This window comes from Lucilia sericata, unplaced genomic scaffold, assembly GCF_015586225.1.
Source record: "Lucilia sericata isolate MDLA Ls3-8-SP2 unplaced genomic scaffold, ASM1558622v1 Contig000061F_arrow, whole genome shotgun sequence".
Lineage (NCBI taxonomy): Eukaryota > Metazoa > Arthropoda > Insecta > Diptera > Calliphoridae > Lucilia > Lucilia sericata.
The window spans coordinates 772,007-797,369 of NW_023994096.1; the positions used below are offsets into that span (position 1 = coordinate 772,007).

At 30.0% G+C, this 25,363-nt stretch overlaps 1 protein-coding gene across 3 annotated transcripts in view; it reads left to right on the forward strand.

Annotated features, from left to right (window-relative positions):
• Nucleotides 1–25,363, forward strand: part of LOC119616185 (maternal protein pumilio-like) — a 203,768-nt gene that overhangs the window by 154,869 nt on the left and 23,536 nt on the right. Inside the window, exon 9 of one of the 3 annotated variants that reach the window (XM_037972519.1) lies at nt 8,900–9,231. The exons of the other annotated variants lie outside the window; for them this stretch is intronic. Within the exon in view, the coding sequence (XP_037828447.1) occupies nt 8,900–8,968 (69 nt within the window). The 3' untranslated portion in view covers nt 8,969–9,231. Of the gene's footprint in view, nt 1–8,899; nt 9,232–25,363 lie in introns of those variants that run through there. 3 annotated transcript variants of the gene reach the window in all.

The window sequence follows — 25,363 nt, forward strand, 5'->3', positions numbered from 1 at the left end:
ACATCTTTAGAGCAGAATTGTCTAGCATGGAAAAATTATGCATATTTTTGATGTAATATAACGATCGAAAAGGGAATAATAATAATAATTCAAACAAAAGAACCATGAAAAAGAGAAGAATTGGAAAGAACAATACATTTCTTCTTTTGTTGGAATTTATGTTTCAATGAAAATCACACACTTTCCTTCTTATAAACGAAATATTTTTATATACACAAGAAAAAAACAATCACACATAAGGAACAGTGGGTCAGATAGCAATACATTTATATCAAACCAAGTACGACATTCATGCGTTATCCTGCGATCGTGGAAATGACGGCGTCTCTATGAATGTCGTTCAAATTTGCCATATATGAGGACTTATCTATTGGGTCCTGCACATAATTGCGTTTGTTCTCCTCGCACATACGAATATCCTTCCTGACATGCCTCGGGGGAGAATCCAACAGTTAGATGTTAAAATTGGGATAACTCCTCCATGACCTTCCAGGAAGTCAACATGGCATGTTCCTTGACTGGCAGGACCTTCGTTTCCTCGTGTAAATGATATTCCGAAGTTATTTATATGCAGCCGGTTACATTCCTTAGGGCAGCATTTTGCCAGCTTTGAACATTTGGTATCACTGAGCGAAGCTGACCACAGTGGACTAGCATAATTAAACACTGACCGATCAATCGTTTAATATGTAGCTAATAAGGTTTCTTTATCCATACCCCAAGTGCTGCCGGTTAGCGCAATTTGTGGGTGATTGCAGTGGCATGAGCTGAATAAGTAAATAGGCTGTCAAATGTGACCCCCAAGATTTTTGGATGGTGCACGCTCCGAATTTGTACTCCATAGACCACGACTCCGAAGGTTAAATTTACTTTCTTCGTCCAGGTGGTTAAAAGTGTTGCTGACGACTTGGTGATAGTTGCAGGTTACGCGCAGTATTCATCAATATTGTGGCCCGTCTTCATGATAGTACAGTCGTTCGCATAAGATATCACATCCACTCCTACTGGAGGTACTACGCGCAAACTATCAAGTAGATTTATAAGGTCTCCATTTTGACAAAATCACGCCACTCGTCAGATGTATCGCTGTGTATATTAATTTGCTATTAAATTCAGCATGTAGCAGTTAGATATCAGTGAGTCCGGACCCAGTACCTCGTTTCTATAATTTTCTCGAATCGAGAAAAAAACATAAAATATAATAGTCTTCCAGCTTTTAACAGTGTGACTCTGATTATTTTTAAACTGTACTCATTAATAAGAAATTTTTAAATTTCTTGTATTCACCCTGTTTTACACAAGATGATCATGAATTTTTCGACAGATTTTCTCGATGCGAGAATTACCCTGCTACAGCAGGACATTCGCAAATAAAGTGGAACATCGTTGCCTCTTGCAACCAGGTTCTTGCAACCTTGCATGTCTGTCTGTCACGCAGTGTTCAGCTATTAGTTCCAGCACTTTGATATATCCTTCCTATTTCGGGTTACAAGTTGCCTAGAGCGATTCTCATAAAAAATTGCTTGGCCCCTTAGTATTCAATACTAATGGAGTTGCTAATCAAATAGCGGTGAAAATATCCATAGCAGATACCATTCTGGCTAGCACATCTGCCTATTCATTTCCATAATGCGCAGGGGTCCAAAATAGGTAATGTCAAACAAGCGACTCAGAAAAATCATTGCATTGTCGTTTGACCAATAGGGAAGTGATAGTGTGAAAAAAGTGTCGCCTATCAAAAAAATATCTTTTTTAAGAATATTGAGGCCACATAGTGCCCTACAGAATCCCTACGTATGGAAATCTGTAACTCTAACATTGGTATGTCCTGGAAACTCTTAACAGTTTAAGTAACATGGAATACATTTTTTGCAAAAATTTCCTGATGAGCGCTGCCAATTTTCAACCCACTAAAGCGTTTCTTCTTCCCTCCACTGTGCATACGCAGACACAAATCGCTATCATAAAATACGCTTACACACATATACATAAGCTCTTATATCGAATAAACTAAAAGACGGACGATCAGAATAAATGCACATAAAGCAACAACAATAAAGAAAGACGAAAAAATTTCCAGCAGCAACAACAAAAATCTGTATTATATTCTGTCATAAAGAATCTGGATGACGTGAAAATGCATCAGTAGTTTTTCTTTTTTTTTTTCCTTCGACTGATGGTTTTTAAGACCCAGAGAAAATAATGGTTTTTGAACGTTATGTACATACTTTCTGTATGTATGTATGTGTATAACCAGCCAAACATATAAATTTAACAGGATGTCCATCTTTCTTTTAATGTATATGAGTGTGTATTTGAGTGGAACACGTATAAAAAAAACCCCAGCAGATTTACAACTATTCAATGGACAACATTTTCCTAGAAATTTTTTTATCATTTATGGAATATTCTTCGGGCTTGAGTTCGAATTCCACATGTAAATCCACGAGACGGTAAAATACACTTTAATGAAACCCAAAGTAATCACATCTTACGGTCATAGCTAAATGCCATTCAAAATAACTAGCTTGGGATAGTATCCCCGAACAACCGGGAAATAACAGAGTGATTGAGAATATATGTAAACATGTGTGTAAAGTAGAATGTTTCTTTTTTTAAGAAGGAAAGAAATGAAAGAAATCATGTTTTAGTTTAATGGTCATAAATTCTATTGCTTGTGGCTGGCTACTTTATAATGCGTTCTACTCTTAACATTTAATGCTAAAATGTGCTCATAAATAACCCAGCAAACATTTAAGCTGGGAATCACGCGGAAATAACTACTCGTTTAAAGCTCATTAGAAATTTCACAGCTCACCGGCCAACTTGTACTTGAGTACAAAAAGTTTTGGACATTCTTAAACTAAACATTTTTATAGCTTCCAAATTTCCAATTATTAACTAGGTTATATTTTCATTTAATGTCCGTGCAAAAATGCTATAAGTGCTGAGTTATTTCTTCTGATACATTTTCTCCAAATGCACAAAAATCCGTATTACATTCTAGTTCATTTTTAGCAACGCTTTTTCCTTTCTTCTTTTTGGTGTTGGTTTTCGTTTTTTTATAGGTATTATTTTCTCTTTTAACAGAACTAAAAGAATATTCATTTTACTTTAAGCGTTTTTTTAATGATTTTGGTAGAAGTCAGGCTTCCAATAAGTAAAAAACAAAATAGATTTAAATTTAGCTTTAAGAAAGTTATTTAAATAAAATTTAACAAATAGCTAATGGGCATTTGCCTAAATCAATAGATATATCAAACGTTTCTACGATAACTATAACTCGAAACAATTCAGTCATAGTAAAAAAACGAATATGCGAAAATTAGTCTGTAGGCTATATCATATACTATCCTATAGATTAGTCCTTATACTAGTTGATAAGCTAGACAATAGCCGAAGTCTAGATTGGACATGATTTATTCTAGAACTGAACTAGCACTGAACTAGAACTGAACTAGAACTGAACTAGAAACTGAACTAGAACTGAACTAGAACTGAACTAGGAACTGAACTAGAACTGAACTAGAACTGAACTAGAAACTGAACTAGAACTGAACTAGAACTGAACTAGAACTGAACTAGAACTGAACTAGAACGAACTGAACTGAACTAGAACTGAACTAGAACTGAACTAGAACTGAACTAGACTGAAACTAGAACTGAACTAGAACTGAACTAGAACTGAACTAGAACTGAACTAGAACTGAACTAGAACTGAACTAGAACTGAACTAGAACTGAACTAGAACTGAACTAGAACTGAACTAGAACTGAACTAGAACTGAACTAGAACTGAACTAGAACTGAACTAGAACTGAACTAGAACTGAACTAGAACTGAACTAGAAACTAGAACTGAACTAGAACTGAACTAGAACTGAACTAGAACTGAACTAGAACTGAACTAGAACTGAACTAGAACTGAACTAGAACTGAACTAGAACTGAACTAGAACTGAACTAGAACTGAACTAGAACTGAACTAGAACTGAACTAGAACTGAACTAGAACTGAACTAGAACTGAACTAGAACTGAACTAGAACTGAACTAGAACTGAACTAGAACTGAACTAGAACTGAACTAGAACTGAACTAGAACTGAACTAGAACTGAACTAGAACTGAACTAGAACTGAACTAGAACTGAACTAGAACTGAACTAGAACTGAACTAGAACTGAACTAGAAACTGAACTAGAACTGAACTAGAACTGAACTAGAACTGAACTAGAACTGAACTAGAACTGAACTAGAACTGAACTAGAACTGAACTAGAACTGAACTAGAACTGAACTAGAACTGAACTAGAACTGAACTAGAACTGAACTAGAACTGAACTAGAACTGAACTAGAACTGAACTAGAACTGAACTAGAACTGAACTAGAACTGAACTAGAACTGAACTAGAACTGAACTAGAACTGAACTAGAACTGAACTAGAACTGAACTAGAACTGAACTAGAACTGAACTAGAACTGAACTAGAACTGAACTAGAACTGAACTAGACTGAATTAGAACTGAACTAGAATTGAACTGGAATTAAACTAGAACTGAACTAGAACAGAAGTGAACTAGTACTGAACTAGAACTGAACTAGAATTAAACTGGAATTAAACTAGAACAGAAGTGAACTAGTACTGAACTAGAACTGAACTATAACAGACTTTGAGATTTTCATATATGTATTCACATAATGGATTCGCAGCATAAGAAAGAATACAAATTAAATCCCTAATGACATAAAACAAATGCCCTTAAGTGACTAATTTTATTTAATAATAAAACAACAATTAAAATTATACATTTTTTATTTAAATTAAACAAGAACAACAACATGTTTATAATTTTTTCATATTTCTTTTCTATTTCGTCAGTAGCAAGCAACAACATTTGTCATTAATAATTTAGTCATCCGTGTCATTGGCATTTTGCACGAGTTAAACACAAAACACACATTCTGTATAAAATCTAATAATTTCTACGTTTTTGTATTTCACAGTCCACCTGTTTCAAATTTTGTGGTTTTAGAAAAAAAACATTCTGTGTAATTTTTGTTCTAAAAATTTTAATTTAAATATTATTTTCGTACTTTATTTGTAGAATTCTACTGTTTTAAAAGTTTTATAAAATGGCTTTGTATAAAAATAAGGTTCTTACCCTGCTCATTATTTGATTTGTAAGTATATTTGCAAAAAACCTAAAAAAATGTGTGACGTTTCATGTCATTTGCTAATTTATAAAATTTGTCTTAGTATTTTTTCACCCCTTGTGTAGCTGCAGTGCTGCAACAACGTAGGCGACTCATGTCTAATTAAACACTTTGATTTGTCACTTTCTATTTGTGCTCGGTCTACGGCCGTCTTTATAATTTTTGTGTAGAATTTTCAGATTTTTTTTGTATAATTTATTTATAATATTTTGCGACAGGTGAAGGTTGGCCAGCATCACTAATAAGATTAATTGTGTTAAATGAGAAAAAATAATATTCAAATCATTATAATTTGTTTATTTCTATAGAACAAATAAATCGAACTATGCAGTGTGGAACCATTAGGGGAATCAGACTTTTTTTGCGAAATACAAAATATTAAAATTATAAAATGGAAAATTGTATCTTTTAACTAAATGGGTATTACTGACGTAAATATCAACATTCTTTGCAATGTCATAAAACCTACATATTTAGCTAAGCTTTAAATTTTTAAATAATATTCTTTCTTTCAACATAAATATCAATTTACTGTTAAAAAAAATATTCAATTGACAATTGCCGGTGGGAATTTTGACACATTTAATGTTTGTATCTTTCCCTAAACTGCTATTTCCTGCAACATCTCTTGGAATATCATTAAAAAGTCAACGAGAGTATGTGAGAAGAGGGAGTAAAACAAACACACACATATGTAAACTTGAAAGAATTAAAAAGTACTTAACAATATTTTCTGTGTCTGTTTAACATACTTATAAACATATAATCATTTATGCAAAAGTAAACATAAATTGCAAAGATAAATCTAAAGTAAAAAAAAAGTATAAATATCTTAAAATATAACTGAATTCTTAACAGTTTACAATTGTTACAAAAAAATATGCAGGCATTAAATTGTTATAAGGAAATTATTTTAAACTTTTTGTATTCTCTTTGTATGGCAATACATTCTCTTGGGCATACATTTTTCACCATAAAAATTATATATGTTTTTTTTTTGTTCCTTTATATACCTACGGGAATAGACAACATTGGAAAATGTGCAAAAAAAACCCATTTACTCATCCATAGATCAATATTAGCTGTTGTGGGGGGGGAGAATTTTAAAACGACATGATTTCTAATGCAAAATTAATTGCCTTTTAAACTGTGATTTCCAAGAATTTTTTTCTATAGATATTATTGTCTTTGCTGTAACGCTTCTGGCTTATAACATTATAAAAAAAGTAACAATTCGGGTTTGAGAAACAATAAAAATATTGGCAATAAATTTTGTACGAGAGTGGTGTGATTGAAGATAGTATGAAGACCGGTTCTAGTTCAGTTTAAGTTCAGTTCTAGTTCAGTTCTAGTTCAGTTCTAGTTCAGTTCTAGTTCAGTTTTAGTTCAGTTCTAGTTCAGTTCTATTTCAATTCTAGTTCAGTTCTAGTTCACTTTTAGTTCAGTTCTAGTTCAGTTCTAGTTCAGTTCAAGTTCAGTTCTAGTTCAGTTCTAGTTCAGTTGTAGTTCAGTTCTAGTAGTTCAAGTCTAGTTCAGTTCTAGTTCAGTTTTAGTTCAGTTCTAGTTCAGTTCTATTTCAGTCCTAGTTCAGTTCTAGTTCTAGTTCTGTTCTAGTTCAGTTCTAGTTCAGTTCTAGTTCAGTTCTAGTTCAGTTCTAGTTCAGTTCTAGTTCAGTTCTAGTTCAGTTCTAGTTCAGTTCTAGTTCAGTTCTAGTTCAGTTCTAGTTCAGTTCTAGTTCAGTTCTAGTTCAGTTCTAGTTCAGTTCTAGTTCAGTTCTAGTTCAGTTCTAGTTCAGTTCTAGTTCAGTTCTAGTTCAGTTCTAGTTCAGTTCTAGTTCAGTTCAGTTCTAGTTCAGTTCTAGTTCAGTTCTAGTTCAGTTCTAGTTCAGTTCTAGTTCAGTTGTAGTTCAGTTGTAGTTCAGTTGTAGTTCAGTTCTAGTTCAGTTCTAGTTCAGTTCTAGTTTAATTCTAGTTCAGTTCTAGTTCAGTTCTAGTTCAGTTCTAGTTCAATTCTAGTTCAGTTCTAGTTCAGTTCTAGTTCAGTTCTAGTTCAGTTCTAGTTCAGTTCTAGTTCTAGTTCAGTTCTAGTTCTAGTTCAGTTCTAGTTCTAGTTCTAGTTCAGTTCAGTTCTAGTTCAGTTCTAGTTCAGTTCTAGTTCAGTTCTAGTTCAGTTCTAGTTCAGTTCTAGTTCAGTTCTAGTTCAGTTCTAGTTCAGTTCTAGTTCGGTTCTAGTTCAGTTCTAGTTCAGTTCTAGTTCAGTTCTAGTTCAGTTCTAGTTCAGTTCTAGTTCAGTTCAGTTCTAGTTCAGTTCTAGTTCAGTTCTAGTTCAGTTCTAGTTCAGTTTTAGTTCAGTTTTGGTTCAGTTCTAGTTCAGTTCTAGTTCAGTCCTAGTTCAGATCTAGTTCAGTTCTAGTTCAGTTCTAGTTCAGTTCTAGTTCAGTTCTAGTTCAGTTCTAGTTCAGTTCTAGTTCAGTTCTAGTTCAGTTCTAGTTCAGTTCTAGTTCAGTTCTAGTTCAGTTCTAGGTCCGCTTATAGTTGCAGTTCAGTTTTAAAAGAAGTCAGAAACTTTTGTAGCTTGAAAATTTTCTCACATAACCCTCGTAATTTTCTGCACATGCAGTTTTATGTTAACGGTTAGATCAGGGTGAAGAAAAATCAGAAATGTTCATGGAGACATTGGAGATTGGCAACAATAAATTATGGCTTGATACGAAGTTTCCTCCTTGGAGAATTGTGGTGGTCAGTGGTAGGGAGGTAGAGTGAAAGACGCACAGATTGTTTTATATACAAAAATGTTCTCTATATTCGTTTTATGTTATGATTTTAATAAAATTATTATTTCATTATTGTAGCAGAAGAGTAAACATATAAAAAAGAAAGACATCCTTTTTTAACAATATTTTTTTTAGCTATAAATGGCAATTTAGTCTTAAGCATAACTGTTTAAAAAAGACAAAGAAATTGACTGGGTTGTTGGCTCAGGGCTGGGTTCCACTCTCTAGCTGAGCTGAACGTATGAATATTTGAATGACTGAGTGACTGAATGACTAAATAAATGTTTCTTGTGTTACATGACATTGATTGATGTATTGTTATCAATTATGTTTTATTTTTTCACTGTTGTTTCCCATAAGCTCTTTTTTATTTGCAATTTTTTACATTTTCTCATTGCTGTTTTTTGTTGTATGTGTTTTTTTATATTAAGGATGTAGATTAATATTTATTAAAATTCAAATTGTTTTTTTTTTTTTTTGTACTTTGTATCACTATCCCTGTTTTTTAGTATAATTTCAAATAAAAAATTAATTTATTTTGCTTAGAGTTTTTTATAAAAAAAGAACAAAAATGCTAAAAAAGATGACACTAAAGGACATCATGTTTTTTGACAACTAAATGAGAATTTAACAATATTTAGGTTAAGCTACAGCTGAGGTTTATTCTGGTATATATTAATGGTGGAAGATACATTAGACAATAAATGTATTAGAATTACAAAAGGATTAGATGTAAAAGAAAAAAAGTATTAAAAGATTAAGAAATTACTTCATTTTTTAAAAAAATTAAACTTCCAAACAAACCATTTCCCTTTTATTCAATCTTACAAAGGGGCGTGGTTGTGGTTTTTAAAATTTTTAAATCAACTTTAAGATTACCTTTTCTAAATAAAAATTTTTATTTTAATTTCTTTTCAGGTATGTAACATATTTATCAAGCAATTTTATTCAAATCGTAAGTCTTTATATAAGATATTAAGAATTTAAACTCTTTTTTTTCTTCAACTCTCAACAAATTAACACTAAAAATTAAACCATTTTTCGTGTTTTGTGTAAATTATCTGACATTTTCCAAATGGTTTTCAACATCTCGTTCCTTTTTCTCAACTCTTGTCATGTTTAACTTTGAGATCAGATTATGCAGCAAGAATTTCGCATTCATCGTTGAATTTTCCTAAAAGTCGTCCTTTTTGTCTTTTATTACTTCCACTTGTTTTTCTATTGTGACTAATTTATGCGACAGCACAACAGCAATTTTTCAAAAAAAAAAAAAAAAAAAAAAAAATGAAAAGAAAGAAGATGAGGAGGAGGAGCAAAGAGAGTGTCTAAAATAAAACAAATCGCAACATGTACTATTAAAATTTACATATGATGTCCTGGGCGGAGTGTGGAAGAAGTAGAATAATTTTAAATAACTCCTGCTTAATGTTTCTTAAAAGCTATTTTATGAAAAGCAAAATGTGAGGAATTTAGAAGAGTTCAGTAAAGGAGTATTTCAATGTACGCTACAAGATGAAAAATATGCTAAGAATCAAGTCCATCAAATTTTTAATTACTGCAGAAGAATCTAATAATGTATTAAACCTTTATATACTCAAAGTTGGATATAAATCCCGTGTTTACTGAAACTCTTTAAAAAAACCTATAATCATAATTACTCTTAGTATATATATAGATTTCTTAAAAAAAAAAAATACTCAATCAAGGCTATAGTAGGTAGTCCAGGATTACATAGAGTTAGTAAGAGACACTGCACACGAATTTGCATCCTATTTTGAGGTTTTTAAAGCAGTTAATTTTTCTTTTTATTAGTATTTTCAGTCGTAATCTTTTTATCGGTTTTTATAACGAATCTGATCTCTGAATCTGGATCACTGAAATATTAGTTCTGATCATCAATTATAGATCATTAAAATTCAGATTTTTATCACCGATCGCGGATCTCAAAATGATGGAATTGGATAATAAACCGTAGATTTCGAAATCTAAATGTAGAATTCTGTCTTTCTTCCAAAGATGTGAAAAAGTTCTGTAGATGAAAATGTGTTTGTTTGGACTTTATAGACTGGTAAACGGCTAGACAGATTTTCTTGAAATTTTCACATTGTCTTCCTGTATGTCTGGAAGGAGCTAAAGGCTACTTTTATGTTGAAATTTCATGTGGGCGACGTGTCACGCCCATATTAAGAAAATATTGAATCAGTATATCTGAAATAATATAAAAGTTAGAGTCCTCACTTTATATGATATTAATATGATTATTTAGGAAAAAGTAGGCGGACTAGCATTAGGGGGCGTGGTACCTCCAAGTACACTGAGTATAGCTAGTCATATTATAAATACTACAAATTTTTTTTATAAAATTTAAAAACTATAACAATTCACGAATTATTTTCATAACATTAAAGAAAAAATTCGTGTGGACGACAACTTCTAAAATTACAAAAATGATTATAAAATGAACAAAAATGTTTGCCATTTATAAAATTTTCGTAAATTTCACCATATTTATTTGAAATTTACATTTAACAATTTATATAATATAATTTTTCTAAAATTATTTTACATTATACTAAGAATGTTTCATACAATTTCGTATATATTACGAAATAATCCCAAACAACGAAGCATTCGTACAATGTACGACAATTTTCGTATATATTAGGCAAGGATTATGTTCAGTCTGGATATGAATGGAAAAATTATTTTACATTATACTAAGAATGTTTCATACAATTTCGTATATATTACGAAATAATCCCAAACAACGAAGCATTCGTACAATGTACGACAATTTTCGTATATATTAGGCAAGGATTATGTTCAGTCTGGATATGAATGGATCGGTGATGCATTTTTATTTCTTTGGTATGTTGGATAAAAAAGTGATTTAAGAAGCCAAACCAAACCAAACAATAGCGAACTAATCAATATTGTAGCCTCCTCTGGTATGAAAAAGGAGTATGGAACTTAAAAGAAATTAAATCAAAGTCTAAATACTAATTTAATCTACAATTAAAGTAACTTTTCAATCAAGATTTTGACATCAAATAAGTCATGAGAAAAATTTAATTTTTAGTTCTTTCAAGTGTAAAAAATTTATATTTATAAATGAGTTTCTTGCAAACAAATGTTTTCTGAAAATGTTCCCCAAAAATAGAGTGTCGCCGTCTCATTGGCGGAAAAAAATAAAACATGAAAAATATTGTTTTCCTTCTTTCGTTGCAAATAAATAAAATAACGCCAAGTACAGAAAATTAATGATAAAATGTCTTTTTGTTAACCATGAAAATATGGTAATAATACAAGTGTTAATGGTTATTTGTCAGTCAGCCGTGCACAACACTTTCAAGGACCAAAACCACACAACAATACAATGACAAAACGGGAACCAACGTTATAGTGGCGAGGCGACATCACAAGTGCTTAAAAAAGATGGTTGTGATAATGAGAAGCGCAGGTATTTAACATTTTTACACCATAAATATTTGTCGTGTTTTTTTCCACAAGATGAAATACTTCTAACCGTGTTAAATGGAAACCAAATAGCGAAGGAAGGTTTTGTAGTTTAATTCAATATGATCCTGGCGAAGTAAAGAACATTTAACAAAGTACTTGAGACTGGGAAAGGAAAATAATAAGACTTGACGAAAAGACCAAACGACTAGCCAGAGTTTGCATTACTAATTGCTGTATTTGGTTAGTAGAAGAAAAAAATTAAAACTTTAACATTAAGGGTATTCAATGTTGATTTATGTTTTTGGTAAATGAACTATATTTTTAAGTGAATATCCTTAATATATGTATACAGTTCTTTCTGTCTATGTGTCTGACAATAAATTCTTATATTTAATTGGATTTTAATATATTAATGTATTTATGCAAATTGGAAATATGAACATAAGTATGTATGTAGTTTGAAATATTCTTCTCTTTATTATACTGGGTAAACAATGTACTATTATTGTTTTACTCATTGTATGTTGAATGTTTTTAAGGACTATCTATCTACTACACATGTTTGTATTTATATTGAATAAATATTTACTAATTCTATCATTTCTATTCTTTTCATTTCATATTTTTTTTATTATTTTAATATTTATATCACACTTTAGTTTTTATTGTTCTACAACAACAAGAACGTCTGGATTGTTGCCATCAACATAACTACCATTTCCACTCCCACAACCGACTGCCATAAACACACCAACAGACAGACAGACACATTCATATTTATGTCTGTATACATACATATGTATAAGGATCGAAGAATTATCCTCGTCTTCTTTTATCCTTAAATGAATGTATACGATTTTATGAGGATGAATTTCATGTTATTCATATTTAAACAAGTCATGAAAATATATGAACGATTTTAGGGACTTAGGGAAGTAAGGGTAGAGGGAAAGGTAAAAAAGTATGTATTAGAAAGAGACAGACTAGAGTTGAATAGACGAAGGATACCGGGAATAAAGAAAGATTTTTTATAATAATATTGCATTTTATATTCTTTATATTTATTGAAATTATTGTTTTGATAAATCTTTTGTTATGACGAGAAATATGATTTAACTCATAAATATTTACGTTTTAGAATCATCATATGAACCGTACTAAATTATACAGGGTGCAACAGATAAGCTGAATGCAAATTATCAAAAAATAGAAGTTAATTAATTTCGTACCTTCTCAATTTCACTGAACATTATCGAGGATTGAATAAAATTTTAATTGTTGTAACATTTGTACATTTTTTTGTCTACCATCGTAAGTTCAAGCAAAGATCGATTTAGATCCTCTAAGGCGAAAAGTTGTATATTGAATTTCGATTATTTATGATTTTCGTTCTTGCATTTTTAAAGGGCATATTTAGATTCTCAATGATAGATTGAGGCAAGTTAAATTTTGTTTTTCATCTATAAATCTCGAAAAGATCAATATAATCGTGAAAATCTTTTAAAAATCCTTAAATTAAAATTGAGCACATTGATCATTTATAGTACATATATTTTTATAGAGTCGATGTCTTCTCTTTTTAAACCTCAATTTTTAGTCCTGTATTTCTAATTAATTGATTGATTCATATTTTCAATGTAAATAGTTTGATTATAGTTTGAAGATCGGTTAAGATCATTAATCAAGCATCTCTAAAAGTTCTACTTTGATCACCCAAAAAAATCTCTTAAAGATCATTTAAGATCTTCAATTTTTTTTTTTTTTTTTTTTGATTTTACATTTTACATATCCTGGGAATTAAACAATCCATTAAGATTTTCTAAAAGTTGTTTAAATATAGGTTAATGTCCTTACTTACGATCACTTGCTTTAAGATTTAGGACATCAATCGTATGATAAATTTGAATCTTCAATCTTGTATCATGAGATCCACTAATCATGAAACAGTTTAAGATCAATTTTAAAACGTGAAAGTCTATGGACTAGACTATAGACTAGACTATAGACTAGACTATAGATTGGACTATAGACTAGACTATAGACTAGACTATAGTTTAGACTATAGACTAGACTATAGACTAGACTATAGACTAGACTATAGTTTAGACTATACACTAGACTATAGACTAGACTATAGACTAGACTATAGACTAGACTATAGACTAGACTATAGACTAGACTATAGACTAGACTATAGACTAGACTATAGACTATAGACTAGACTATAGACTAGACTATAGACTAGACTATAGACTAGACTATAGACTAGACTATAGACTAGACTATAGACTATAGACTAGACTAGACTAGACTATAGACTAGACTATAGACTAGACTATAGACTAGACTATAGGCTAGACTATAGGCTAGACTATAGGCTAGACTATAGGCTAGACTATAGAATAGACTATAGACTAGACTATAGACTAGACTATAGACTAGACTATAGGCTAGACTATAGACTAGACTATAGACTAGACTATAGACTAGACTATAGACTAGACTATAGACTAGACTATAGACTAGACTATAGACTAGACTATAGACTAGACTATAGACTAGACTATAGACTAGACTATAGGCTAGACTATAGGCTAGACTATAGAATAGACTATAGACTAGACTGTAGACTAGACTATAGACTAGACCAGCGGTTCCCACCGTTTTTTACTTCGCGGACCCCTTGAGGAATTTATTTAATTTCACGGACCCCCATACATATTTTGATATCTTATTGTTATAAATAACACTGTGATACAAAAGTGAAGAAAAATAAAATGCAGGCGTTCTCATATACCAATTCTATTTCGTTATAGTCCATAGAGTACGAATATATTTTTAGTTTTCCCCTATCACTTCGTTAACTTACTTTTTAAGAGCAAAAGATGCGAAAAAGAGCCATTTTTGAAGTTTTAAATTTGAAAAATCATAAGTTTAGTAGTAGTTTTCATCCGATTTTCAAATCCGATATTTTTTTTAATGATACAAGTGTTGCCGTTTAAGTAAAGAAACTCACACTTTTTTAAAAAAATTTCATTTTCATCATGCTCTACTTTGACCTTGAGGCAGTGAGTTCATCTTTTATTACTTTCCTGAAGAATCACATAAAGGAAGGTTTCTAAAACTTGTTATTTCATAAAAATCTATGAAAAACTGGATGATTTATGCCAATTTTTCTAATAGCATGTTCCTCGAATTTTTGGTTTTCTCCATACAAAATTAATTTTTGTATAAAAATGTTTATAAACATTTTTTAAACTTGTTACAAAGAAAACCAGAAACATGAACGTTTTTGTATGGAAGAAATATGCTATATTTTTATAAAACTTAGCACAACTCATAACCTTTTTCATCGATTATCATAAATTGACCATCATTGGAAACCCAACTTAATGTGCCTTTTTTCAAATGTAATGAAAGCTAAAGTTACTGCTTCATGGCCAACGTAGAGCAGTATGAAAATTAAAAATTGTGAAAAAAATGTGAGTTTTTTTACTTAAAAGGCCGTAACCAAGACATTAATCATAAATTTTGGATTTATTTTTTTGGGTTGAAAGACAACACTTGTATCTTTAAAACAAAATATCCAATTTGAAAATCGGTTGCAAACTACCATAAATATATTTTTTTAAAGTTAAAACTTCAAAAATAGCTCTTTTTCACATCTTTTGCTCTTAAAAAGGAACTAAACGAAGTGATCGGGAAAAATTAAAAATATATTCCTACTCTATGGACTATAACGAAATGGAATTGGTATATGAGAACCCCTGCATTTTTTTGCTGTATCACTGTGTAATTGTTCGTCCGAAAATTGTCTTAGTCCTGGTCCATAAACCCTATAAAATATTCCCGTACATTGAGATCGGAGATGTTTTCAATTGCATGGTTTTAAATATAGAATGACTTCTAACATGATGTTTAATTTTATGATCGTGAGAGCTTTCATGTTCATTTCTCGTCAAGGTATAGAAAAGGTTTCTTTATCAAGTATTGTCGACATGTGCTTAAAGAGTCATGTTTCTAAATTTTTTTGCGATTGCATAGGAGTGAGCTGAGTATGTAAGCTAAGTTTTCGAGAAAATATGTGAAATTAGACTTCTTCGATGTTGTTGCGGAATGCGTTACCCACATAAAATATGACCTGAACTCTTTGCGAATGTACTGTGAATTTGGATCTTAATTTTGAATTTTAAAATACCTACGAATTATTTTACTGCGTGGTTTTGACTATTTACGCAAAACGCTATGAATTTTCTGATGTTGATTTAATAATATTGGACAACAAAATGAAGTTAAAATCTGTGTATCACGTCGGAATGGAATATTTATATTTAAAATTAACTAGATTAACACTTTTGCTTACAATTTAAAAAAATATTATGAAATGTGACCTAACCTGGGATACCAGTATCAGTATTTAATTCTAAGGCAAATCATTATCCGTCTGCTATAAAAACATTTATTTCGATACATATACATTTATAAAAATTACAAATCACGTAATACTTTACTTTATAAAAGTGAAACAATAAATTTGTAAGGCCTAGCTTCATCCTGATAAACGACCGAAACAATAAAATTCAAAGAGTCACCAACAAATCTGGGATTATTGAATAAAAATTGTGTATTTTAGTATTTATGACAAATTTGGAGATATTTTTAATATTTTCTAACATATAGATAATATTTTTTATTCATGATTTTTTTCGTTCGTCTTCGCGGACCCCCTAGGATTTTGCTACGGACCACTAGGGGTCCGCGGACCCCCTTTTGGGAACCGTTGGACTAGACTATAGGCTAGACTATAGACTAGACTATAGACTAGACTATAGACTAGACTATAGACTAGACTATAGACTAGACTATAGACTAGACTATAGACTAGACTATAGACTAGACTATAGACTAGACTATAGACTAGACTATAGACTAGACCAGGGGTCGGCAAACTAAGGCTCGCGAGCCAAATGCGGCTCTTTGGATGTGGAGAGGTGGCTCTTTAGTTTCATAAACACTTTCTTATTTTATAAACAAATATTTATATATTTTAAAATCTTTCTGAATCGATTAACGAGCAGTGTTTGTTAAAACTAACAAAACAATTCGCAAACGTTTTTACAATATACACAACTTTTCATCTTTGTTTAATCGTTTTGTACGTAAGCAAAATAAAGCAAATTCTTTTTGGGCGAGAAAGAACGAAAACAAAACAATTAGTTTTCAGTCATTTCCTTGCTTTTATTTACCATTGTGCCATTTGGAATTGGTACTGGATCTCTAGAAATGCAGTTGATCAATTTAAAAAGTAAAGCTTTGGTTACGGAAAATTGTCAAAGTTTAAAAGCCAGTTGATAGAGTTAGGTAAAAAGCCAACTAACAAATGAATGTTTAGAGTCGTTTGTGAAACTTTCTAAAGCCATACAAACCTATCTCTCCCACTGAATTTGTTCCATGTATAAGTTAGTATTGTAAGAAAATGTTTAATTCTTTAAATTTTTAATTGAAAAGTTCAGTATAAACGAATGGGGCATCATGAGCGCTCCTACGAAGTGCCATTAGATAAGATGTAAATCATGATCGTAGTTAGTTAGTTAGTTTGAAAGAAGGATGTACATATATACATCAAATCCGAAGAAATACACCTAGGCCTCTATAGGGCCTGTTGTGCGCTCCATAACCAGTGCCTCAGGTGGGAATCGAACCCACCACCTCTGGTCTACCAGACTAGAACACTAACCACTAACCCACCGGAGGCCACTGATCCTACATTTCGAAATTTTCATGTTTTTCGAATTAAAACATATTTTTTGAAAATTGAATGTATCGTAATTAATTAATTAATTAATAATGTGGAGAGTTTGGATACAGTTAAATACTAAAAACTTGGTCTATTTGAAAACTTCAATATTGGGTGTTGGTTGGTAGTATCAATTCGGAACCCATCTTATTAAATTTGGTACATATATTTTTGTTTCTATAAATTTGTTTATGACGAATTTCACAACTATTATTAAGCCTGTTATGAGCGTTAAAGTCATTTTCTGAAGAAGAATTTATATGCGTGTATGGTCAACAATGAACTGATCATTAAAAAATTTTGGATAGAGATTTTTCTTCCTATAATACTTGTTTGTATCGAATTGCGTCGCTATACTAATATGTATTATTAAATCAGTTATGAGCGTTAGAGTCATTTTCCGAAGTAGACCTTATAAAAGGGGATTGGTCAATTATGTTCGGATCCTCTTAAAATTTGGTCCAGTAATTTTGTTCTTATAAAACTTGTTTGTGTCAAATTTCGTCGCTTACTGCTATTATTAAGTCACTTAGGAGCGATAGGGTAATTTTCTAGTGGTGATCTTATATGGTGGTAGGATCAATTATGAGTCGATAGTCACCAAATTTGGTACAGAGATTTTTGTTCTTGTTTGTATTGAATTTCGTCATAATACAGTTATTATTAGGACAGTTATGAGCGTTAAAATCAAATTTGGAAGATAGATATTGGTTCTTATAAAAGTTGTTTATTTTGAATTTCGTTGAAATATTGCTACTGTTAAGTCAATTATAATCGTTAGTCATTTTCTGAAAAGGACTTATATTGGGGTTGGTAAAATATGGTTCGATGTCCGCAATACATCACAATATAATTTCTGTATGCATAAAAAAAAAACTTTATCTTGATTGCCGCCAAATTAATATATTACTTTATGCTGTATTAGCTGCGTCATCAATTTTCGTTATTTTTACATTTCCTGATATACTTCGAAAAGCCTTTTAAATTATAACACTGTCGCCCTACTCTAATAAACTTCTATATTTTTAAAAAATGTATTCGAATGACACATAAAAATTCAAAAAGTATTTGTAGTCAAAATCTATAAGAAAGATTCCTTGAAGAATGTCCTGTAGATAGTTAAATCAAAAATTATGTTTTGAAGTGAATTCATAAAGTATTTCGTCATATGAAATCCAAAAAGCCCTAAGTTACATTGAACAAATTTTTAGGAGAAGCAAAAAACCGTTTTTGTTTGGCTTACGGAGATATGAAACTTACGCCCTTGAGAATTTTTTTTCTGAAACACAAAAGGGCGTAAGTTACATTAAAAATAGTAAGTTTTAACATTTTCAACTAAATTCAAATCGGGGTTTGTTGGTCAAATAGGCCGAAACATGGAAGTCATAAGGCTTCTTTGTTTTCATAAAGATTTTCGGAATTTTTCTTTGAAAAAATTCTAAAACTGTTAAAATAATCTCTATATTACAAGGATTCGCTAAAACTGCCATTTTTGTTTTATTTGATGCCTATTTATAACATTTCACAGTTTCGAAGTTAAAAATTTAAATTTTCATTAATTTTAAGGTAATTTTAGAACATAACCTTTTAGAATTTCTTTGATAGGGACACTGATTTTAATTGTAGGAGTGTAAAATTTAGCAGGAACATGTATTTTGATACGGTGCGTCATAATCAATCAAAAAGTCGATTTTGATTTTTTTGTAACTTAGGACTTTTTGGATTTCATATGAAGATTTGTAAAGTTTTAATAAACAAAAATGTTGTGGCTCTTTTAAAACATATGTTTTGTAAACTGTAAATTTTGGCTCTTCCGACTCAAAAGTTTGCCGACCCCTGGACTAGACTATAGACTAGACTATAGACTAGACTATAGACTTAGACTATAGACTAGACTATAGACTAGACTATAGACTAGACTATAGACTAAACTATAGACTAGACTATAGACTAGACTATAGACTAGACTATAGGCTAGACTATAGGCTAGACTATAGACTAGACTATAGGCTAGACTATAGACTAGACTATAGACTAGACTATAGGCTAGACTATAGGCTAGACTATAGGCTAGACTATAGACTAGACTATAGACTAGACTATAAACTAGACTATAGACTAGACTATAGACTAGACTATACACTAGACTAGACTATAGACTAGACTATAGACTACACTATACAATAGACTAGACTACTGGACTGCTTAACAAACGTTTAAAAGTTGGAAAAGGTGCGGAAAATGTCGGAGGGTACCTCATGTATTTTATGTCTATAGACTATAGACTAGACTATAGACTAGACTATAGACTAGACTATAGACTAGACTATAGACTAGACTATAGACTAGACTATAGACTAGACTATAGACTAGACTATAGACTAGACTATAGACTAGACTATAGACTACACTATACAATAGACTAGACTACTGGACTGCTTAACAAACGTTTAAAAGTTGGAAAAGGTGCGGAAAATGTCAAGGGTACCTCATGTATTTTATGTCAATAAGTACTGAAGAAAGTACTAAAGATGTGTATTTTCCATGCCTGATGTAAACGATATACAACTTATTTTATTATACCCTCGTATAAATTTCCAATTTTCTATACAAAATTTTTATACATCAATTTGCTGAGGTCAATTACATATATTTTTCTATTTTATTAAAATACTTTGATTTAAACATTTTTGCAATCCCTTTTAGTTCATGTATGTATGTGTGTGTATCATGATGAGAATATTTAGAAAACTCTTTTGGAATAGTGTCAATGACCAGTTGAAAGTGTTTTTTTCGAGTTCTTTTTATTTAATTTTCTATTATTTTTATTACTATAATTTAGCACAACAATACCAGTAGAATTTAGAAACAAAATAGTTTAACAATTGAAAATATTGCAATTTAAATTGCATTTTATAAATTAACCCACTCCCAGCTGTGGGTTTTAAGTTACAATCACTTAAAATAATTTATTTTTTATTTTTTTTTATTTTTTTTTCTTAAATTGTTTCTATTTTATTGTTTTGGTAAAAAAAAATTCCAACAATTAAATAAAAATTCAATTGTAAATAAAAATGGATTTTTAAATGTTTTGGAAATTTAAGTAATTTATGAAGACAATAAAAAAAATTAAATACTTGATTTAAGGAAAATAAATATTTGATTGTAAAAGTTTGACAGAGTGCAGTTGGATGTCATTTATAGATTATATGCAAAGAAAAAATATATCTATAATTGGCTGAAATACAAGTTATTCAATCATGGATAATATTTTCAAATAATTTTCTAACGTAAATGGTTTTCGACAAACAAATTTTTGTGTTTAATTTTAAACTTGTAAAACCGCAAACTTTCTGTAAAATAAAATATGGAACTAAATCCATTATATGAATTCTCTTGTAGAGCAGAAACTATCAGAAATATATCAGTTAAAATCTATTTGTTGCAATACACTTACATATATTTTCCCCAAATAAACAAAAACTATTTTTAAATGAACAAGAAACCATTAGAAAATATTTGTATAAAACTAAAAAGTATGTATTTGTTATAAATAAGTTTCTATTGTAAGTATTTTGAAATAATAAAGGTAAAACGAAATTCTATAAACTTGATTAAGGTATGCTAAATGGAAATTGCATTGCAACCGATATATTGCAAATAACAACTGTGTGTGGGAAAACCCACAACATCCACAAATACAATATTTCAATAATGTGTTGCAATATCAACACACTTATACTTACGTATAATGAAAATCAATCTACATGCATATGTGTCTAAGACATTTATTAGTAAATAATGGTAACAATGTTGTAAAATAACAATAAATGAATCTAATAAATTTAAATAAATAAAAATATTTGTAATATAAACATAATCACATTATATGGGGGTGATTTCAAAAGTTTTTGTTGGAAATGGTTATATATTATTTTAAATTGACTTGTATTTTATCAAAATGTTTTAAAATATCTAAATCCTTTGAAAATTTATGAAAATTTATGAAGTATTTAGTAAATTCTGTCATAACTAGCATACCCTGTGTGCTTCGCTACCCTAACCAAAATAAAATACATACAAAATTCGAAAGTACTATCTAAAAAAAAACAATTATGAATGAAAAAAGTACCAAAAGTACCTTTCAGTAGATTGTCATTCATTAAGGGCCTACATTTTAAATTTTATATTTCTATGTTCAATATCGTAAAAATATCAAGAAGTACCATCGTGAAAACGAGAAAGTACAAAAATTTCTCTCAATAAATTCTCATTTAATAAGGACCGTGTGTCGTCCGGTAACCATTATAATGAATCCAGAAGAATGGAAAAGTACCAGAGTTCCCACTTACAGAATATTATTCAGTCAATATTGAATATGTTAGAAAATTCAAAAAGTACCATTTATAAGATAAAAAGTACTAAAAATTTCTCTCTTAAAGAATCTTATTAAATGAGGACCGTGTATGTTTAATAATCATGTGTTTTGAATTAATTTTATAGAACACACAAAAAGTATCATTTGAAGAAAAAAAAAGTACCAAAAGTGGAATAAGTTCTACCTTAGTGGAAAGTACTAATAAAAATAGTAAAATTTTTTTCCTTTTCGCTTAAAAATATACTTTTTTAAGAATTAAGTTTACAAAATGTTCCTTATTTAAATCTCTATATCACAGATAAAACTCAAACGATTCAAATCTGCATTAATTTGTTCCGGAAAAATTGTGGTTTCAAAAAGTACCAAAGAATTCGAATTTGGTCCTATATAGGCTTTGGTACTCGAATTCCAAAGTAATATACCAATAGCTTATTTTGTGTGAGTAAATAAACTACTTTTTCAAATTTTATAAAAATTGGCTCAATGATTTTGAATAAAATTTTCCCGTTTTCCCCCTGTTTGGTACTTTTTTCCCAAGTGAAGTAGCAAAAATTTTGTTTCATAAATATTACAGAGTTAGTCCGTAATTTAATAGGAATACTTCAATAAATCGAAAAAGTTTTCACATTAGCTAAAAAAAAGTAACAAATACACAGTTTTTTTCCTTTTACGCCTAAGAAGAACTAAATTTTAAAAAAAAAGTACGAAACAGGTGTCTCATAGTTTTGGGAGATATATTCAAAATATTTATAAAAATGTTATTTTGTTTATTAGTTAAAAAGTTACAAAGGGCCAAAAAAGGTACTAAAATCACCTTTGTTACACATTTTCACCCCTTAAAAGTACGAATTTCAAAAAAGTACCAGACACCCATCTGATCATTTTAAGAGTAGATACAGGTGCATTTAAAATTTTTCCTGTATCACTAATATTGGGTAAGATAATTAAGAAAATCTGTTTTAGCCGTTTTTCCCTTTTATACTCCTAAATGTACGAATTTCCAAAAATCCCTCCTTAGTGGATCTACATAACCAAAAACACATCTACTGTCAAAATTTCATGATTCTAGGTTCAGCATTTTGGGCTGTGCGATTATGAATCAGTCAGTCAGCAACGCTACTCTTTTATATACATATATATAGATTAATATTAATCATACGTACCGTATTCTCTTTTTAACAAATTAAGTTGTTTCTAACATTTTCAATATGTATTATTTTTCACTTCCGAATAACTTCCAAAAAAGATCATTAAAATTACTTCATGAGAATGACTTCAGAAGTAGTGAATTGCGAATCAAATAAAAATAACATCCCTCTTATGACAAGCCTGTGTTAAAATCATCATTTCTTCAGGTGTTTTTCAGTACTTCCATGGAGTAAATTCTACTTCTTTTTCGCTTCTTTGGAAGTTCTTTTTTAGCTAGGTGTTGATTTAAGACTCCTATTCAATTATGACCGACTGTAGATAGAAAATTTTAATTTTTTTCTGAAAAATCCACAATAGTTGTTTTGAATCGGCTGCTTAAAGACCGCGATTGTTGGCTTTAATCTGGCTTTTGACTTAAGTTATTACAAAATTTGTGGAGGATGTGGTCCATTGATTCTTAAAGTCGCACTTATCCTGAGACTCCTTTCCTGTGTTCTTTAATGCTCCGTTCTCAAGAGTCCAATACATTGTCTTATGCCGAAGTTCTGGACTGTAATTTCTGTAATTGTTTTCCAGAGTGACATGTTGTCAAATCCAGTTATATGAAACCACTCTGAGCTGTTTAGATATAGGTAGACACTCTGTAATTTCTGATTTTATTGAGACCCAATCCAGAATCTATAATATTGAAACGGCTTTCTATTGATACAAATTGGATTCTTACACATCCACCAATTCTGGCTGTGATGTTTAATAGGACATCCATGCTGTTTACTATATTATTCAAGAATTTGAGGTTTTGGACCAGATAGAATTCTCACTTGACACATGGCCTTGTATTCTATGCCGACTTCTGGATAAATAAACCTCCTTTGACCTCCAATATATCTCGCTTAGCGCACAAGATATTTCCGGTGACTCTTAATCCCTTACTAATTATGCAAAGGAGAAGCTATGTGCCAAATTTCATTTAGCTATCTACAATTTCCCAGATTTCTCATTTTTTTGCCTAATTTTTCTGAGTATATTCGTAATTAATATCAATCATACGCCACAGAATTTCTAATTTTCATATTATATTTTAATAAGAACAAAAGTTAGTGGATTTTAAAATTTTTTATAATAATTTTCATTTGATAACTACTCAAAAAACTGCTAAATAATAATTAACAAAAAGTAGTATTATGTCAGCCAAATAACATTCGTATTCTCGTACAGATAATAAACGTTAAATAAAAACTTATAGAAACTTCAATCTGATATCATTTATTTTTCTCCCAACTTTTAAGATATTCCTCATACATTTTGATCATAGTAGATGTTTAATTCTTATAATTTGTATTTTTTTCATTTAGAATTAATTTTAATTCTATTGAAAAACTAAGCAAATTATTGAGGAATTTATAAATTAAAATTATTACCCAATTAATATTAATCATACGCCACATTATGCTTATACCTAATTTTATAATTTAAACTTAAATATTTTTCAAAACTTCTTCCTATATTTTTGGTCATAACTTTTAAAATGTCCTTCCTATGAAAGGAGTATATTAAATTTAAATACCAACACTTTCAAATTCTAAAATTTATATAATTGTAAGTAGTAGAAGAAGACATTATTAAGTGTTACATTTTTATAGTTTCTATTTATTTTATAAAAGTATTTTGATGATGATGTAAATTTCATAAGTTTATTGTTTCAACAAATTACAACTAGAAATAAACTATAAATGTACATTAAATATGTTTCAAGAAAATGTATAAAAGTTTAAATTAGAAAAGTCAAGTGAACAATTCATTGTAGAAAACAATTTTCGTCTTCATTTTACAGCTTCCTTTCTTAACACAAAAATCGATACTAAAACTGTTTTGAATTCAACTAAGACTTTTTGCTGGGTAATTTCTCTGTTGTATGTGTAAGTTTACTTTCATCTTTGTGTGTGTGTGTATACGTGTGTGTTTGCCAACAACAACTTGAGAAATAAAGAAAGAAAGTGAAACAATTAAAACTACTTACAACTATAACAACTCAACTAGTTTGTAACATTTACAAAATAAATACAATTAATTATTTTGTTAAACAAAAACAAAACAACTATAAGACTACAACATACTTACTTACATTCTTCTCTATAAGTGTATAATTATAACAACAACTTTAGTAAAGTTCACATGAAATTAACAAAGATTTACACTACTCATTGTTTGTAGGAAAATAAGTTTTGATGATGTGGCAAGAAGAAAATGACAAAGCCACAATTGCAACATGTTGTCATGGACAGAAGTTTTTTTGTTTGATTAAACTTTCGACAGCATAACTTGCAGTTTGCAAGGGCAGTTTAAAAATAAAACTAATAATATTTAACTTTTACACCGATTAGACTAGAGGTAGGAAATGTTAAAATGAGGAAGTTAACGCTCAAAGGTATAATTTTAGCCTTATTATTATATTTCTAAGAAATTTTTATAAATATCACTTTTCAACAAATTTGTACACAATGTAAAGTGCAGCAAAACTAAAGAGTTTGTTAAAACTTTAAACGTTACGTTCAAACTAAACGGTTTGTATCATAAAAACAAATATCATTCTGTGTCT